Source organism: Danio rerio, chromosome 8, assembly GCF_052040795.2.
Source record: "Danio rerio strain M-AB ecotype USA chromosome 8, GRCz13ab, whole genome shotgun sequence".
Lineage (NCBI taxonomy): Eukaryota > Metazoa > Chordata > Actinopteri > Cypriniformes > Danionidae > Danio > Danio rerio.
The window spans coordinates 20,453,521-20,474,412 of record NC_141028.1 but is presented as its reverse complement, the minus strand read 5'-3'; the positions used below and the strand labels follow the sequence as shown (position 1 = coordinate 20,474,412).

Sequence of the window (20,892 nt, the reverse complement as noted above, 5' to 3'; positions counted from 1 at the left end):
GAAAAAATTCTAAAGTTGTATTGACCTAACTTCCATTAACAGAACAATCTGGTCCTCAGAAATTTTGCTCCATATTGACATGATAGCATTACGCAGTTGCTGCAGATTTGTGGGCTGTACAGCCATGATCCACCATATCCCAAAGGCGCTCTATTGGATTGAAATCTGGTAACTGTTGAGGCCATTTGAGTACATTGAACTTAATGTCATGTTCAAGAAACCAGACTGAGATGATTTGTGCTTTATGACACAACACGTCATCTTGCTGGAATTATCCATCAGAAGATGGGTACACTGTGGTCATAAAAAAATGGATATGGTCAGCAACAATTTAACTTTTTTAGGTGTACCTAATAAAGTGGCCGGTGAGAGTATTTGTGTTGTTTTTTTAATTACAAAACAAAAAAGACTGTTTTTAGCATATAACATGAATTTCCAGTATATGTGCACCGTATTAAATATAAGTGTACAGTAAAGTACATATACAGTATTAATAGCAAAAAACTGGTTTGATTTACTCAGTAGTACAGTATAATTTAATATAGTCTACAGTGAGGTGTTTTATGTTCAGTTTTAAGTAAAGCATTATGTAAGCTGGTCAATGTCACGTGACATAATTTAACATCTGTAGTCCTATGTGTTGTTACCTGTATGGCACAAAATGTAATTTAATAATAAAAGCTTTTATTAACACTCAAAATCATGGTGCTGTTTTTTTTATTATAGCCATGTGAATAAAGGCTTTTTAACTTTTTAAACTTTTGACACTATTAAAACCATTAGACCTAACCATTAGTAAAATATACAAACAAAAACATGTTCAGTCCGCATAAAACTATCATTCGTAAATATATATATGCGTTACTTTAAACAAACGGTAAACGAGTGACTAATTAATCACTTACAGGTAAAGTGTGTCGTTAACAAACGGTAAATAACGATTATAGTGTCAAAACGATTATAAATTGGTGTAGAAGACGGTGAGAGTCGGAGATAAGCAGACATATGTGGTGCGACAGCTGAGGCCGTCAGCCGGTGGCGCGTGTGGAATGCGGTAGATGGAGAGGGGCACGGATATTTTTATGGAAAGCGCCCACCGACACCCGACTGCGCTCATTTGACTCTCTGTCGCACGGGAAGAGAAGACTAAACCTGTGCTTTGGGGATTTAGATCTTATCTTATGAAAAACAAAGGGAGAATATCACTCTAAACAAGGTAAGGTTTGTATTTTTTAAGTTATCGTTTATATGAATAATTTAATAAACCCTCTGGAGGTCAAAAAATGTTCAAAAGGGCAAGATATGCGGATGACGGCCTGTTTTATGGCCGACCTCATTTCTTCACTTCACTTGCTGAAAATCGTCTATTGTAAAGGGATATTTTATGTCATCATTATTTTCAAATTATTTTATTAATTAATGTTTAGAGAAGATCGTTTAAAATGAGAAATAACACATTAAAATGCTAAATATCTAAATATTGAAAGGTCTTCTTCATATATCTGAGAAATTACTGAAAAGTACATTATTCGTTCGACAATGTTTAGGTTCCATTCTTTGAAATACTACCTAAAATAAAAAAAATTTCAGCAGCTAACAAACTCTGTAAGCAACTTAAGAAGGATGGTACACCCAATAATGAAAAATAGCTCATTAATTTTCTCTCACTTGTTCAAAACCTATTTTAGTATGTACTGTAATTGGATATTTTCAGATATCAGATATTTTCAATATCCGATATTCAGATTTTTGAAGAATGCTGAAACGCCTTATTGACTTCCGCAGGGAAAAAGACTATAAATCAATTGGTGCCACTTACCAGCATTCTTCAAAATATCTTCTTTTTTTTTCAACGGAAAAAAAAGAAACTCAAACTGGTTTTGAACAAGTGAAAGATGAATAAATGATGACAAAATTGTTATTTTTGGATGAACTATCATTAAGTTGAACTGCTAATACAGATGAATGTCTATAGTGACATTTATGTGGATGAATGGATGTTTAGAACACACCATATCTTATCAGTTTTATACACTGTAAAAATCCTGGTTGCCTCAAATTTTTAAGCTGAATCAAATTAACCATTGAACTTATATTATGTTCAACTGACTTAAAACAGCTTGCATAACTAATAAAATTAAGTTAGAACATGATTAACTTAGTAAAACAAGTTACTAAAAACATGCTGTCATGACTAATTATTCAAATAATTTTTTACAGCGTAAGAAAAATGCATACTTTTAAAGAGACAATGCATTCAAGTGGTGACATTGTTTGGGGGGCCATGTTGTCTGCGTCATGCTCTAAAAGCGAGGTGTGATTGCACTAGTTGTGTTATATATGAATAGCAGAGTGACCATGCGTCGGAATTTAGATTATTCCACATGCAGTCATGCCTAAAATTATGTTTTTCTGTGCTGCATGGTTTAATGCTGCTCTTTTTGTATTCCAGTTTGAATGAATGATGTCAGATGTTGAACCTTTGAAATGTAAAGATTTCATTTCATAACATGCATGAAGTGGATAACACATAACACACACATACATACACATACAAATAAAGTAAATATCTTAGTTCTAGCCAAACTGACTGACAAACAAAACACATCTTGTATAAAGAAAGATGTAGAAATGAGTTGTTTAGTCAGGGGTCTCATGTGTGCCATCTGGGTGCTGACCTCTTCTTAGACTCGTATCTCCAGGTAAAAATAGCCCTAATCACATGCTGGACCCAGACTGGGTGTAAAATTAGGGCCTGTGAGTCCCATAAGTCTCTAGTGGAGGTCCCACACACATTCAGCTCATTTGTCCCTTTGTAGACCACCAACTAACACTTTACACACACTTAAAGCTGACATTTCTGTACATTTTAAAGATATATAACCAAATAGCTGTTCGTTTGCAGTGGTCATTACTGTATGTCTATCTCCCAATGTCAGCTTCATCTATCTTACAACAGGGCAACATGACTGAAGTGATGAGCATGGCGGATGTGTCAACAGACACCCATATGAACAACACAGAAAGCATGAACGATATTGCTGATGTTGATTCAGAGAACACAGTTAATGAGGAAAATCACAAAGAAGAAACACACGACATGTGTTGTGCGCCTGAAGAGGTGGAGATGAACAGCGCGGCAGATGAACCAAAGGAGACAGAGTTACCCGAGAAGGAAAAGCCAAAACAGGAGACCGGCAGGGCGAGGAAACGAGAGAGAGTTCAGAAAACGAAAGAGGAAGACACCAGCCAGTTGGAGAATGAAGAAAAGGCTGATGAATCACATGATATAGATATCACAAACATGTCAGATGTGGCACTAAAACAAGAGGTAAAGTATGAAGAGGCTATCACAATATAGAAATTACACATGTAAATCAATATTTTAAAAACAATTAAGTACTTAAGTAACTTCTAAAAATGCAAATGAATACATTTGGGTTAATCATTAACACCTATCTGTGCAATAAGATGATACGCATATAAACTGTTAATGATTTTAGTAAATTACACAGTATTTAACTGTAATGTGAACTGTAATTTACTGTAGGACAGTTATACAGTATGTTACTGTATTTTGAAGTTGTATTGGGAAAATGACTGTATATTTTACTGTAAAGATATACAACATTGTAAATACATAGAGCAAAATAAATGGTGCTGCACTGTAAATGTAAATACAGTATTTTTGCTGTTTTACAATAAGTTACTGGCGAACTACTGCCCCAGTAAGTTACTGTAGATTGTACAGGAAATTGACAACAGCGTATGGTATGGACCAAACAAAAAATCTATGGTTTCATATGCTCTATCTTTAATTTCGTGCTGTCACAAAATAATTTTTTTACTGTAATACATTTTCATTATTTAACCTAAAATAACACGCAATTCTGGTTATGCAGACAGAAACATGCATAACAGCATTGTGAGAAAGTTAAAACCCTGAAAGTACATTAGTATCGATATCGCAATGTACACATCCGCAATAGTCACATTGCAGGATCTGCAATGTTCAGTTATGATTTAATAGTTAACCAGGTTTAGGTTGAAATTGTTTAGGACACATGAGAATTGTGTAGTTAATGCAGAGTTCAACCAATAAATGCAGAGTTTAACCAAAAAAGTTTATTATTTGCCTGTGTTTTTAAGGCCTGACACAATAAATTTTTACCATTTTTAAATTTAATGAAGAATCATTTTTATTTATTTATACAGTTAAGGCTGTTGCAGCGTTATTTTAAATTTGATTATTCAAATTCTGCAACTTAATACTATTTTATTCCTCCCAATACTATAAAACACGGTTTATTTCACAGTTCTCTTTGGTTTTAATTAGTTAATAATTTTTAACATTACAATGCATGATTCATGTCTCTACAATATCAGTCCAATCGATCTTAATGAATAAATTATTTCTATATTGCAGTTTAAGTCATCCGGTGAAATTGTTTATATACTGCAATATTTGTCGCAGAAAAATAAAATATTGTAGTGCCTTATCATACACCCAGCCCAATAAGGCGTAAGACGTGTTTGGTGTAACTTGTTGCTATTTTCTGACCAGCGCAACCTTAATTTTCACGTTTTAACCACATTGTTTAACTATCAAAAGTAAAGTAAAAAGAAAGTAAAGAGGCCGAATGGAGGAGCCTCATTCTTCATTCTCTTGCAGATGTTTTTTTTTGCTAGTGAAGCATTCAGTTTGTTTATGCAGTTTTTTCCACTTACAATGTCCTCCATGCAAATAGCAAATGCGCCATGGTGCGACGCAATTGAATCTTAAAGGGAATGAAAGATGAGACTCTGTTTAGTTTAATGCCAATTATGCTCAAAACACACCCATAACTCATTAAGAGAATAAGCACAACCCTGTTAGACCATGTGCCGGGGCTCAAACTGTATTTTTCCATCCTAAAAATAGCAAAAGTGGATTTGGATACACCCTTAATGCTTTTGCGCTTTAGACTTTGCGCCAGAATTTTAAATAGGGCCAATAAATGATATTATATCGAATCGTGATAAAATGAATGCCAATAACAATGATAAGCTCTGGACTTTTTACTCCATATTGATCTAAGAGTTAATCACACTGCAGAAATATGCAACAATAACAATCTAAAAGTATGTTGGCATTGGAGATGTACCGAATTTTCGGTCACCGAAAATTTATCTGCTGAAAATATGTTACGCCATTTAATGGATCCTCTAATTTTTGTGGCTTTAGTCATTGTTGTGGTACTCTTTAAATTTGGAAGTATTAACAACTCATATTGAAATACATATCGCTATCATTCAATATGGAAAATTTTGGAGATTGCATTTTTGCCATATCGCCGAGCCCTATTCTAATGTACAGAAAAAACTGTATTTAGTTGTATTTAACTTCAATTGTTTTAATACTTTAGACACTCTTTTTTTGTCTTGGACTCATTTTTTACACGTATTTATTTTAATAATAAAAAAGACAATAACAAACTCTTTATTTCACTTTTAACCCTCTCTCGCATGCCTCCTTTTCTCTTTCTTCGGAAGAAACTGCTCAAAACATCAAAGCCCGTACAGAGGAGTTACATTCCCAAGTTGGGGAAAGAAGATGTAAAGAACAAATTTGAGGCCATGCAGAAAGCTAGAGAGGAGAGAAACCAAAAGAGGAGTCAGGAAGAGCAGAAGAAGCGCAGAGAGCAGTACGTTAAAGAGAGAGAGTACGGCCGCAGGAAACAAATGGTCAGTAAAGAAACCGCCTTTATCACTTCATCCACTGACCACTCTGACACTAACAACACATCTTGAGCTTGATAGATGAAGATGAAGATGCTGCTTGCTGTGTATATGAAGTGTTAGAATAAGATCAAGCATGCATCAATACCCGATTCCAGATATTTAAAAGGACACACTCAACAAAAAAATCCTTTAATCAGTAAAACAGTCCCTGTGATGCTGGCCTGCTGCATGCAAACTCCACTGATCCCCTGCTCATGTCACGACTGACGGCCCAATCAGCATCCGCCTCTGTAGGTCATATGTGCCTGTGTCTTACAAGGATTAAGGTCTGCTTGCAACGACCAGCATGGTTTCTGATCCTGGATAAAAACGGCTAACCTCACAACAACTGTCGGATCCTCCACAGATAAAGGAGCTCCTTGCCTCTAGCGATGAAGAGGAAGAGGTGAAACCCACAAAGATAGAGAAATCCTATGTTCCCAAGATCACAGGTAGGGGCCAAACGGATGGGATTTCTGCATTTGACTTTGGGATTGAAGCGGAGCAATCATTGTAACAGCACTTTAATCCCACTATAAGCACCAACTGTCGGCTTTCTGTCTATTGACACAGGCAGCGTGAAGGGGAAGTTTGCCGAGATGGAGAAACAGAGGCAGGAGGAGGAGAGGAAGCGAACAGACGAGGAGAGGAAGAAGCGAGCCGCGCAGGAGGCCATCGAGAAGGCCAAAATCCAGAAGGAGTTGGCCAAGAAAGCCGAGGAGGTGAGGCAGTGTGTCAGGATAACAGACTAACATCCTGATACCGGGATGCTTTTAATGCGACTTGGCAGGCGGCTGCTTTATCAGGTCTACTATTAGAAAATCTCCAGCAAAGTATCTGTAATCACTCAGGTAATCCTCTGACATGGAATCTAAAGTGCTATTTTAAAAGCTGTCGTAGAAATGTATAGAAGTGTAATTAAATCCTGGAAAGGCTTGATCATGTAGAATCGCAATAACAGAACTCGAAATTATCTAGAAATCTCTCTTACTCTATATATGTACACAGTACATATATAGTAGGGGTGCACGATATTGGAAAAATCTAACACTGCGATATTTTTTTAACCTGCGATATGTATTGCGATATAAATACAATTTCACTAAATGAGTTTAATAACTATTTGGAAAAAAATTTTATCATTTTAGATTGTTTGGGATGATTCTGTAGGGAAGTACATATGCATAAAATATAATAAATATTCTATTGGCATAGATAAATTCAATAAAAAAAGAGATACCAATTAAATAAAGAGCGTTTGATTACTATTTTTTTTCGATGAGTCTAAATGTATTCAGGGGTAATTGAATATTTGAATAAGCAAATAAAATAGTAATTGAATAATCAAACAAAATAATACAGCATAGTTATCGTTTTATTAACATTTAAATAGCTATTCATTTGTTAAAGTTAAAAACTGTACTATTTCTTAGGCCTGAGTGCTTTAAAAATTGTCACACAGTCACAGGCCTTAAAAAAACACTTGTGAAATAATAAATTATAATCCAGACTTAACATTGTGTATACTCGTGATGTGACATTTGAGAATGAATGATCACATTGCGCTATCATTGCTGAAATGATATATTGTGCAGCCCTAATACATATATAGTGCACAGCATATTTGAGTACACCCCATTATGAAAATATTTTTATCCATTTCTCAGTAAATACAGGTAATATGTTTGGTGCATTTAAGCAGAACAGATTTATTAAACAGATATATTTATTAAAATAATATTTTAGTCACCTAACATCTTTATCAATAGAAAGATAATGCATTTAAATTCAAGCAAAATATTACAAACAAATAATAATTAAGTAAATTTTGTATATTTTTTGTTCCTTTTGATTATTATTATTATTTTAAAATTTGGACTTAATATCTTCCATAGCATATACATTTGGCTGTACTCATTTTTAAACCGTTATCGTAAGATTTTTTGTTAGATTAGCTCCAGATTTGGCTTCAGTACTGACTAATCTGATGCATATGCACACATATAATATTGTAAAGCTTCCTATAGAAAATCTTAATTTAAAAGAGAGATCAGTGAGGGCTGTACTCATACAGTATATGCTAAGCACTTAATACTAGGGCTGAACAATATTGGAAAAATTTGACATTGCAACATTTTTTTCTCTGTGATATATTTTGCGATATAAATGCAATTTCACCAGATGACTTTAATAGCTGTATTTACCAAGGCATTACTTTAGATGATTTTGAAAGGGAGTGAAATATAAATATATTTTTATGTCATTTATTATACACATGTGATAAACAATCTGCAGTCATAAATAAACACAATAGTGCATACTGTATATAACAGTGAAATAAACCATACGGTTTTCTAGAGAGAGTAACGGAAGTTGAATATTCAACATTTGCATAGTCTTCATCATATCAATTATTCAATCAAATTAATCCTTGTTAGACTTCTTTATGCTCAAAATGCTTTAAATTCTTTTAAAATGCTCACAGAGTCATGGGCCTTAAAAACACATGAAGTTATTGTGGTTCAATTCTGCAGTGTCTCCACAAATCTATTGTGTTTTACCTCTGGGTTTGGACAACTATAATCCCAACTCAACATTGCATATCCTGCGATGTGACTATAGCGGACAAAAACATTCCGATATGGATTTTTTGGCCGATATCAATAACCAATAACGATTTGGAGGCCGATAACCGATATATTAGCCGATAAATATAAATATTTCAAATTTATATAAATATTTTTATACAGTGAACAATTGATTTTATTTTAAAAACTTCATAAAAGTATGAACTGATCTTAAGAACCAAATGGCCTACTCAGTTTCAAAATTGCAAGGTGATATAGGCCTGTATTCACGATTTCACATAAATCAGCATGCCAAAAAATAAATACTTTCTTTTTCTTCATATAGCAAATTAACATGCAACTTGACTGTTGCATTAAAATAATAGGTTTAAACCAGAATACACAATGATACTCTATCAAACATATTCACAATGATAAGGAATATGGTTACTTACTATTAACGCACAGCAATACCACACAAAGAAAGATTGGACTTTGAAGGAATAAACAATGTCAGGAAAACTCCATTGTACAGCAGCCGAACTGGAAACTTTATGTCTATGGACAAGTCTGAATTCATGTTCAACCCACACATGCGCAAGGCGGGCAGTTCTGTAAAATTACGTAATCTATCTGCTTAAAGATATCGGCTTAATTTTTTTTTAGCATTTATCGGTCGATATCGATATGGCCACCGATATATGGTGCATCCCTAGCGATATTGATGCTCAAAAGATATATTGTGCAGCGTTACTTAGTACACATAGTTATATGTTCTCCAATTCTCTGGATTTACTTGATTTATTATATATGGGTTTGTTAATAATTGTAATAATTTATAAAGGTCTGATAACTCCTCTTTCAAATTTTAGATAAGAATATTGTAATTTATTTATTTTTTCTCCAGAAAATGACAATTTGTCAGAAAAACAAATGTTTTGAATTGCTGTGACATTTAATTTTTAAATTGGGAATAAATATCATTATGTAATTAAGTTTTACTCAAACACATAACTATAAATAGGATTCAGACACATTTTTACCGTAAAAATTCTATGACTTTTTCAGTACTTTCAAGTCGATTTTCATGACCTAATGTTTCATGTAATTTCTACATTTATGTGGTAAATCATTAGAAACGTTTAAATTTATTACAGCATATCATAAAACATGCAATAGTTTCAATTTATTTTTATATCTATGTAAAATAGATGATGCTTACACAGCACTAATAATGTGAGAGCATATTTTTGGCCAAGAAAAGAAAATAATTAAAACAACTAACCTCCAATACCATTATATAGTTATTTGTATTAACTAATTTTAGATAATCTTATAGTTTGTTAAACTAGTAATAGGTAAAACCCATTCTAAAGCTGGAATCGCATTGCAATTTTCACTCAATAAACTTCCATTATTAGGCATGCCAATGCGGCATGAATTCTTACCTGCGAAACCATATCAGGTGATTGCGTGAGACCAATAGAAAAATCATTTAAAATAAGAAATTTAAAATATGAAATATATAAATATGAAAAATAAGAAATATGTAAAATATATATTTTTTATTGTCTAATTATATGGTTTAACCCCACAACTTTTCGCAGTGCCAAATGACGTTAAAGTTCTAGTGTGACCGCAGATTAAGTCATTTTGGACAAAAATGTCTGCTAAATGAATAAATGTAAATGTAATTTCCATGACTTTTCCAAAACCTTGTGGTTTTTTTCAGTTTTTCCAGGCCTGAAAAATGCCATGTCTAAATTTTGTGACTTTTCCAGGTTGTCCATGACCGTATGAACCCTGTATAAAATGCAAATCATAAATCCAAAGAGAATTTACAATTTTTATATTTACATACAGTTAAAGTAAGACTTATTAGCCCCCCTGAATTATTAGACCGCTTGTTTATTTTTTCCCCAATTTCAGTTTAACGTACAGATTTTTTCAACACACTTCTAAACATGATAGTTTCAATCACACATTTCTTATAACTGATTTATCTTTGCCATGATGACAGTTAATAATATTTGACTAGATTTTCAAGACACTTCTATACAGCTTAAAGTGACATTTAAAGGCTTAACTAACTTTATTAGGCTAACTATGCAGGTTAGGGTAATTAGGCAAGTTAATGTATAATGATGGTTTGTTCTATAGACTATCAAAAAATATAGCTTAAAAGGGCTAATAATTTTGTCCCTAAAATGGTGTTAAAAAAAACTATAGAAACTGCTTTTATTCTAGCCGAAATAAAACAAATAAGACTTTCTCTAGAAGAAAAAATATTATCTGACATACTGTAAAAATTTCCCTGCTCTGTTAAATATCATTTGGAAAATATTTTAGAAAGAAGAAAAAAATTCAAAGAGGGCTAATAAATCTGACTTCAACTGTATATTCTTTAAATATAAAGTCTAAGTTACTATAAGTACATATATACCATTTTTAACACTGACATTATCAGGAAATACTGTAAATCTTCATATTGTAAGATTACATGACACTGGAGGCTGGAGTGAAGAAAATGTAGCTGTCACCAGAGAAATAAATTACATTTATTATGTTATTTTAAATGCAATAATGTTAGATATTATTACTGTTTTTTTTTACTAATACAAATAAATACACCCTTGGTGAGACTTAAAAAAAACATCTGTAAAAATAGCTGAATAATATGTAAAATATGTGCAAATGGTGCACTATTCATTACAAAGGCATTTCAATTCATATACAACATGGAAGTGGTTGTTAAATTTAGGAAGAATGCCACACTTTCTGGAGCCAGGGTTAATAAGCATGAACAACATGTGACTGGCAACTGTTTCCCACACCACTTGCAGGCTGTGCTCTCCGACTGAATTAGCGGTCCCCTATCTCTGTCTAGTATGACACAAAAGAACACAACTGCTCCAGAAGAATGTCTTCTGCTGTCAGGCCTTATCTGAAGCCTGTCTGGATGTTTGACTGCAGTAATGTTGCAGGTCAAATATTAACGCAATCATTTGTTTTTGCTTCAGATTAGACCCCACATTTGTTTCTGATTTTATGAAAAACAGGAAGTTAACATTTCATCATATTTTAAATGATAAAACCGGCATTTTATCCGTCGCTTCTATAATTCTGCTTTTTCGCAGGAAGGTGATGACAGTCTTTTGGTGCGAGTGGTGCCTGCGAAATCGCAGAAACAACCAGGAAGAATCAAAATCAACTTCGAGGACATGGAGAAGAGCCGAGAAGAGGAACTAAAGAAACGAACCGAGGAGGAGAAGATGAAGCGGTATGATGAAAACCGGCGGTCCGTCCGAGAGTCTAAACGTCGCTCCGTTGTTGAACAGGTGAAGGACTTTAAATAGCAATGTGGACTGTACTATAAAAAAATGTTTTTTGTTTTGACAACGTATGAAAAAATGACACACTTTTGACTAAAAAACTTCAATGTTTAAAAAAGCTGGACGATGGAGAGCCTCAACCCAAAGAGAAAGAGCAGGTGACTCCTGGAAAATTGCGTCTGACCTTTGAGGAACAGGAGAAAGAGCGACAGGAACAGCAGAGAAAACAGGCGGAGGAAGAGGCCCGGCGAAGACTGGAAGAAGAAAGAAAAGCTTTTGAAGAGGCCAAGCTGGGCATGGTGGGTTAATTTTGTAAAAAAATTACATTTGGGGATTTAAAGGGTTAGTTTACTCCAAAACTTAAATTCTGTCATCATTATTTACTCATCCTCATCACTACATCATTCCTATCAATAACACAAATAAAGATATTTTTTATCAAATAAATTCAGGAAACCCATTTCCGACGCGGTGGCGCAGTAGGTAGCACGTTCGCCTCATAGCACGAAGGTCGCTGGTTCGAGCCTCGGCTGGGTCAGTTGGCATTTCTGTGTGGAGTTTGCATGTACTCCCTGTGTTCGTGTGGGATTCCTCCGGGTGCTCCGGTTTCCCCCACAGTCCAAAGAAATTTCTGTGCCTTGATTTATTTTTATTTATTTTTAAATCAAACATTTTGAAGTCAGAGTTTTAGGTGAATTTACATTCAATGTAAAATAGAGGGATAGAAATCTCTATAAACACACCATAAACTTTACCCAGTCTTGTTTTAGGACAATATTAAAAACTTTTTTGATCCACCTCAAATATTGACCACTATAAACTATAAGTGTTTTTTTTTCACAATAGTTTGTCTGGCTTCAAAAGTTTCAAAAATCATAAACACTGCATTAGTTCATGTGAGCAGATGTACTAAATAATGTAAAAAAAGAATTTATTCATTACTTTATGCAGAACATTTGTGGAAAATAACCTTAAAGTTCCCGTAAAGTTCTTTAAAACGTGCATTTTTATTTGAAGTTTGACATAATCTCAACTGAACCATAAAGAGAGGGTGGGACATAGTGTAGCTCCTCCCCTTTAAAAAAACAGCCAACAGCGTTTTGTTTAATCACCGCTCTGCCACTGAGAGTGGTTGAGCACAAGCATATCAAATTTGAAGTGTCTTAAGGGGGCAGGGTATATCTCAGATACTAGAGAGCATTTGATTGGGTATGATTTGATGAGAAACTGCAGTATGAGGACACGTGAATAAAACCGTTAATCCATTTAGGCGAAGTGACAAACGTACATGTTTATATCAGTTTTATATCTCCGTTATATAAGCGTGAATTTTGTAACTGTTTTAATGTAAACTAGCCTATAGATATACTAAAAACAAACAATACTGATACTAACATCTAAAAAAACTTTAATTTAATGGGACCTTTAAGACCAATTAGTTACAAAATACTCAAATGTTGTTCAGTAAAGGGCACCTATGATGCAAAATCAACTTTTGTAAGCTGTTTGGACACAACTGTGTCTAGGTATAGTGTGTCCATTGTCATATTGGAGTGATCCAAATCCGTGCAATTTTAAGTCCCACCACAACGTGACTTAGGACTGTGGTTTCCCTGCCCAACATGTCTCTCATGTAACATGTAACATGTCTCTGTAGTAATGAGCATAATCACCTCCACAAGGCAAGACTTGTGCAAAGCAATTAGGATTAAAAGATCTGTTCAGCTCTCTGTGATCAACTGCACCTCAGGAATGAGTTTTACAAGTTTTAAATGTTTTTAAAACAGTGCATGTATGTAATAAAGACAGTAAAATTGCTGTAATTCATCACCACAGCCGCAAAGTGTCACTACAGTTATGAAAGAAGATGCTTCAATCCTGGTTTGTGAACTTAAATCAGGTTTATTTTGTACATTACCACAAACGATATCCACACAGCAGTGTATTAAAATGTATCCAATCACGTTTGCCATGCAAAAACTGTGTAAAGTTAAAGGTGTGTGTGTGTGCGCACTCGTGTGACATTGTGTGTGACTCATCATTGCAGAAAGGCTTGAATTATAACTTCACAACAAATATATCTAATAACCATTGGGAAAGTTCTAACTGTAGTAAGGTAGATCTGCTTCATTCTTGTCTGTCACTGTGCTGTTTATATACATGAAGGCTACACAGAGCAATACTGAGAGATCTCTGTGGCTCGTAGGAATGGTGGGCGGGGATAACTACCTCATTTGCATTCAATATACAAGAAACAAAAACAGCAACAATGTCCTAACAGCTCAAATATCCCAGATTCAGAAAGCTATAATAAATAATCTGATAGGTATTTTAAACTTAAACTTTACAGACACATTCTGGAAACACAAAAAACTTCTATTAAATCTTGGAAAAGGGATAAAATAGGAGCACTTTAAGTTAGTTCTGAGGAAAGCTCTAACATTTGATTGAGTACACACACTACTTTGTTTGCTATGTATTAATTTACTTGAAAATTAAACATATTTATGTGACGCTTATGCTAATTGAGCAAATTGTGTGCACTGCTAATGTGTATTTTGAATAATAATGCACTGTTAATCACAGGGTCAGGAAGATGAGGACACTCAGGACACACATGGAGAGAAGGAAGAATTCAGACCAGGTAAACTTCGACTCAGTTTTGAAGAGCTGGAAAGACAGAGGCTGGAAGACGAACATAAGCGGGTTGAGGAAGAGAGGAAAAGACGCATTGAAGAAGAAAGAAAGGCCTTTGCTGAGGCCAGAAAGAGCATGGTCAGTTTGTGTGCTCGTAAAAAGTTACAATAGTAAAATGATGATTAGTTGATTGTTTGTTCGGTGGCTAAGTGGGTAGCACTTCCACCTCACAGACAGAAGGTCGCTGGTTCGAATCCCGGCTCGAACCAGTTAGCATTTTTGTGTGGAGTTTGAATGTTCTCCATGTATTCGCATGGGTTTTCTATGTGCTCTGGTTTCCCCCACAGTCCAAAGACATGCTGTATAGGTTAACTGAATGAACTAGTGGATGTGTGTGAATGTGAGAGTGTATGGGTGTTTCCCAGTACTGGGTTGTGGCTGAAAGGGCATCCGCCGCATGAAACAAATGCCAGAATAGTTGCACTCATTTCGCTGTGGTGACCTCTGACAATAGAGACTAAGCCGAAGGAAAATAAATGTTTGTTTGTTTGGAAACCATGCATACTTTATCAGTGTGACCTTCTGATATCATAATTTTAGCATGATTCCTCTTTATTGGAGAGACCCGCACAGTACTAAACAGACATAAATTGCTCAGTATGATAACAAAACTGTCATCAACAAGCATGCAAGACATATTCGGCTTTCAATATAACACCTACGATCGAAAATCAGAGAGATAAGGCTTTGTTGACTTGGCAAAGTTAAAGATGTCAGCCGGATGCCAGATCAAACTTTTGACTAACTAATTTTGCGCAAACATAATCTATTCACTCGCAGGTTATAAATAGTGACGATGACATCCTGCTGGCCATGATCAACTCAGACGGGGCCAAACCCGGGAAGTTGGCCATTAGCTTTGAGGATTTGGAAAGACAGAGACAAGAAGAGGAGCAGAAACGCAAAGAGGAGGAGGCTAAGCGACGCCTGGAAGAGGAGAAAAGACTCTTCGCTGAAGCTCGAAAGAGCATGGTAGGACATGCACGAGATATGTAACATGCTGTATTTGTTAATGTGCAGTGTGTTTGCATGCACTAACTCATTTAATGCATTTATATTTAACATACAGTGCTCAACATATAGTACACCGCTCACAAATCTCTCATTTAAATTAATATTTTCTATAGGAAGCTTTAAAATATTAAAATTTGTGCAGAAACATTAGATTAGCCAATACTGAAGCCTAATCTGGAGCCAATCCAACAAAATAACTTTTAATAACGGAAAAATGTTGTACATCCATATTTAAATATTAGGGACAAATATTAAATAAAATATTTTAAAAATAGCAAAGTTTAAGAGAAACCAAAAATGTATCAAATTTTGTAGAATTTTTGTAATTTTTAAAAATATTTTGCATAAATTTAAATGTTATCTTTCTATTTTTAAAGATTCTGTGACTAAAATATTATTTTAATAAATATATCAGTATAATAAATCTGTTTTGTTCAAATGCACACAAATACATTACCTGTTCACTGAGAAATGGATAATGGGGTGTACTTATTTATGTTGAGCACTGTAATTGTACCAGTGAAACTATGCTGTTCTGGTAAATAATAATAATAATAATAATAATAATAATAATAATAATAATAATAATAATAATAGTTTAATTTTTTTTTTCAAGGCTATGCATGCTTATTGTAATTTAATCTGCTCATAATATTTATATCATTGAGCACATGTGATTTAGCTAATATAACCATTGTCCATTTTAGCACATTAACTTACTTTAGGATTCTAACGACAGTGCATATATTAATGTAAGCACAACACATGTTTAAATGACCAGTGTGCTCACATGGTATACCTGCTGCAGTGCTTGTTTGTTATGCTTTTCACGTTGTGTCTTTAAGAGCCCTGGAGTGGATCAGGATAATATGACTGGATGTGGAGATAAAGAAGTAAGAATCTTTTTATCAAACAGAATCTGACATCCTGATAAAGAGAAGCATTGCTACAATGACTGATTACAGTGCATAAATAGTGAAGCTTTGACATTAAAATTCAACTGTTTTCTTACTAAACAAGTCTGAAAAGGGTCATTTACATAGCATTCATTACTCACTAATTTACTTTAGCATTTATTTTGTCTCATTTTGCTTTGTGAGTTTTGTCTTTGCTAATAGTCACAGACTGAGTGATAATCTATAGTGCTTTGCACCAGGCAATCACTTTTTTTATGTTTTAACTGATTAAAGACAGAAATGTCACGTCATATTCTACAATGATTAACGGTTTCAGTTCATTTTTCTTTGTGTTATGGATTTGATTCCAATTACAAACATGTCAATTCTTAAATACTGCATTTTACACAACCCTGTAAAGTAATTACCACAAATATAAAAACATGTTCAGATAGCATTTTTAAGTTATCAAAACATTATTTCTGAATGTTCTCTGAATGTTTAAGTTGTGGCTGCACAATATATCGTTTCAGCATCGATATCACAAAGTGCTGCAATAGTCACATCACAAGTATATGCAATGTCCAGTCTGAATTGTAGTTGACCAGGAGCTACACAACTGTATTTAATTAAAGTATTTTTATGACATTTATATGATTTATGCAAAAAAATAAATAAATTCTTACATGAAAATGTTTAAATATCTACATTTCAAAGCGAAAACAAATCATTTCACTTACCCTGTGCACTGGCAGATAATTTCAAAAAACTTTGCAAAGAACTTTTTTCAAAAGCAAAAAACTAAAAACTTTTTTCCCCCCACATATTTCTTTTGATGATGAAAACGAAATAATATTTTACTTGGTCTTTTTCTTTCTTTCCTTTTTTTTATATTTAGACTAAAAACAAGACAAAACAAAGATTCCCTTTTGCATTTTGATTATTCAATTTCTGTACCTCAATACTGGTAGACTCTCGAGAAAAAGCATCAAGTAGTGCTATTCAAATTGACTTGTGAAACTGTATTCATATTAGGGTTGCACGATTTACCGGTACTATTGTAGTATCGTGATATTATGGCTCCAAAATACAGCAGGTGCCATTTTAAATTGCAAATGGTAGTATCGTCATTAACGGTCTATCTACAATAGAAAATGTTGCATGTGGAAAGTCTCTAAAATGCTCACATGCTTGTGCAACAAAAGACCATTTTATTTGAATAGTCTGTGGAGCACTTTAAGGTTGCAAAACTGTGTGGAATTCACACCTTTTGAGGTAGCCAGTTGCACATTTTCTGACGCTTCAGTTGGAACGCACATCTGATCAGTTCATTATTGTTCCTGTCGATAAGATTTAGTAGCTACAACAACCGCGACAATCTCTTTAAAAGAACAACTCACAAAGTGAAATTCTGAATTACTTTGGATTCTTACCTGAAAAAAAAAAACAATAGATGAAAAACCCAAAAGAGCAACATTGAAACTATTTTTGACCACTTCATATAAACTATTTTTGACCACTTCATATAGCCTAATTTCCTCTTTTTGTAACGAATTTCATTCTGTATAATTTCTATCTTTATTTTAAAGTATTTTTATGTTGGTCAGTTATCTACAAAATAAACAACTAATGCATTTTAGGTGAAGTGATGTGCAAATTCTTTTTTTTTTCTCGATAATAAGGGACTTATGAATTCAATTCAAGTATTACAACATATAAAATATAATATTTCTGACAAGTTTCTTTATTTCATAGATTTGAGTTATGAAATACAGTATTACAATACTACTTAGTATCACGATACTTCAGCTGGTATAGTATCGAAATGTGAATGAATGGTCTCGCGACATCCCTAATTCATATGAAAAATATTTATCGCAGAAAATTTAAATATTGTAATATCAGATTTTTGCAATATCCTGCAGCCATTGTTCACCTTTTTAAATGTAAATTGAGTAAACACTCCATTTTAGAAATGCATAGTTAATAATATGGCAATCTTACATTTAAATGGTCTCTGAACAAGTTCTGTAAGTAAGTTTTAACATTTAGAAAATGTTAGATGAGAGTCTAACTAAATGTTTCAGAAAAAAGCTCCATGAAATGTCCATAAATAATGTTTTTGTCATAACATTTTGAGAACTATTATTAAAGGCCAGAGTACTCTGGATAAACATTCTGTAATTGTTACCAGAAGAATCGTTGTTGAAAACTTTGACAACTTTGGCAGAATATTGTATTTTGAAAACATTTCCTGTTAGCTTTGCACATTGTATTTCACGCTTGTTTTAATAACACATTGGCATGTTCAGTTCCTATTCTGAAAAACACTGTTTGCAGTGTAAAAATCACAGTACACGCCATTCACTGATGAAGTGTGTCTTGTTCTTATAGGTGCTGGATGATGATGAAACTCTGGTGCGCACGGAGTCACAGGAAGGATTGCACCCAGGAAAGCTGGAGATCAACTTTGAGGAGATGCTGAAGATGAAGGAGGAGGCAGAGCGCAAGCGCAAGCAGGAGGCCAGACGGCAGAAAATGGAGATGGAGAAGAAAGAGTTTGAACAGTTGAGACAAGAGATGGGCGAGGTCAGCTTTGCCAATCAATTAATTATTCACTTTTCAACTTGCTTATGTGTTTATTATTAAAATTCCCGTGCTTTGATTCAGGAGGAGATTAATGAAAGCTCTGAGGTGGTGAGCGCAGAGTACGAGGAGCTAACCAAGTTAAAGCGAACTGGCTCCATCCAGGCCAAAAGCCTGAAATCCAAATTTGAGAAGATCAAGCAGCTCACAGAGGAGGAGATCCAGAAGAAGATCGAAGAGGAGCGAGCAAGACGGAAAGAAATTGATGAGCAAATCAAGGAGAGAGAGGCTGAGCGCTGTCAGGAGGTAAAAGAACAAGGGAATGCCTCAGTTTTTAATTCAAGCTAAAGAGCTTTGAAATGAAGAGTTTTCCTCGTTCTTCCACAGGATGAAGATGAGGACAAAACATCCCCAGCTAAAGCAGAAGACGTCCCGTTCAGACAGAAAGTGGACATGCGTGCACGGTTCGAACAAATGGCAAAGGCCCGAGAAGAGGAGCAGAAGAGAAAAATCGAAGAGCAGAAATTACAAAGGATGCAATTTGAGCAACAGGAAATTGACGCCGCTCTCCAAAAAGTAAACCTCTCCTGGGCTGCTTTGTTTAAGAGCTAAATGGCGGACCTGCATGGACATGATGTCAACAATAATGCATGACAAAGCTGCATGCCTGTGATTTCTGTTGTTGTGCTGTATTTTTTCCCAGTGTGAAACACTTTGTCATGTGTCTTGTCAGAAAAAGGACGAAGAGGAGGAAGAAGAGGGAAGTATTATCAATGGGTCTGCTGCCTACGAAGACGAAGAGGACCATGCCAGGTCGGGTGCTCCGTGGTTCAAAAAGCCCCTGAAGAACCAGTCTGTGGTTGACGCTGAGCCTGTGCGGTTTACAGTGAAGATCACGGGGGAACCCAAACCAGAGGTCACCTGGTGGTTTGAGGGTGAGCCGCTGCCAGACTCTGAAGATTATCAGTACATCGAAAGAGGTGAAACCTACTGCCTGTACCTGCCGGAAACGTTCCCGGAGGATGAAGGAGAGTACATGTGCAAAGCCGTCAACAGCCGAGGCACCGCCGCCAGCACCTGCATTCTTACCATTGAAAGTAAGCTGCTCTCCGTGTCAACTAACCAACTGCATGCTGGGATTTCCTATGGCGTCACTAACCATGAATGGATCGCATGCTTCATTTCAACTCGGTTCCTCTTCTTCTTCTTCTTAATCAAACTGTGTCTCTCTGTCTCGTTGTCTTTCTCTTTCCAGCTGAGGACTACTGATGCTCTCCTTCTCTGGACTTTCCCAGACTTTTTTTCCTTTTCTAAAGTTCATTTCTCACGGTAGGGCCAAAAACCGAGGAGGAAGGAGCGGTGTTTCTTTTTTTTTTTTTTGCCATTCCTCCCAAAGATACGCTCAATGATGAAGTGCAATCTGTTGTTTACATTAGATGCTGCACTTACTGTTAACAAAACAAAAAAAACTCCGTATTTGGGATGAATTTGTGCCAAAACACAGATACCGTTCCCATGGTCTTCAAACGTAGCACAGTTGAACCTAGTTAAATACATTTTATCATGAACGACATATACCCACTGTGATGCTGAGGAAGGTTTTCATACCTACGTTATTGAATGAATGAGAAGTAACTTTAGTTTGATTTAGTGTCTGTAAATGGGGCTGTGGTTACATTTTTAAAATTCCGTTAAGCACCTCTGTTCAGGCTCAGATGTTTGTTTTTTCCACACTGTGATCTGAGTTTGACAGTTTTGAGTAAAAATGTACACATGGAGCTTTGATAACCCCAAATGTTTTTATGTTTCAAATTACAATGTAGTCAAGGTAATGTATGGACTGTGTATGTAGGCTAGCAAGATGTGACTTTAGGTTTTAGGCAGAATGTTTGTGGTATGTACAAAATTCTAATAAAATTCATCAACTTTGAATGGTGTTGGCTGTTTTTATGTTACTTTTTTTCTGTGAAAAGACTCTATAAGGGGTCTTGCACTCATAGCATATACACTCACCGGCCACTTTATTAGGTTCACCTTACT

General features: G+C 34.9%; 1 protein-coding gene across 4 annotated transcripts; it reads left to right on the top strand.

Moving 5' to 3' along the window:
* Nucleotides 1-1,111: 1,111 nt before the first annotated feature.
* Nucleotides 1,112-20,784, top strand: nexn (nexilin (F actin binding protein)). 4 transcript variants are annotated; one of them, NM_001083855.2, is made up of 15 exons: nt 1,112-1,216; nt 2,960-3,331; nt 5,533-5,724; nt 6,128-6,212; nt 6,334-6,482; nt 11,465-11,665; nt 11,779-11,958; nt 14,246-14,434; nt 15,137-15,328; nt 16,216-16,263; nt 18,661-18,855; nt 18,937-19,158; nt 19,240-19,428; nt 19,586-19,949; nt 20,108-20,784. In NM_001083855.2, the coding sequence occupies exons 2-15, from the start codon at nt 2,966-2,968 to the stop codon at nt 20,119-20,121; spliced, it is 2,586 nt and encodes an 861-aa protein (NP_001077324.2). In that variant the 5' UTR covers nt 1,112-1,216; nt 2,960-2,965; the 3' UTR covers nt 20,122-20,784. The 4 variants fall into 4 exon arrangements, with proteins under 4 accessions (NP_001077324.2, XP_087119930.1, XP_087119931.1 ...); XM_087263804.1 differs by having other exon boundaries at nt 2,940-3,331; XM_087263805.1 differs by lacking the exon at nt 16,216-16,263.
* The last annotated feature ends 108 nt before the right edge of the window (nt 20,785-20,892 follow it).

Coding starts and splice junctions, on each gene's coding strand:
- nexn (NM_001083855.2), top strand. CDS start 2,966: ATGACTGAAGTGATGAGCATGGCGGATGTGTCAACAGACACCCATATG. Junction 6,213..6,333: donor CTATGTTCCCAAGATCACAG/GTAGGGGCCAAA, acceptor CTATTGACACAG/GCAGCGTGAAGGGGAAGTTT. Junction 19,429..19,585: donor TTGACGCCGCTCTCCAAAAA/GTAAACCTCTCC, acceptor GTGTCTTGTCAG/AAAAAGGACGAAGAGGAGGA.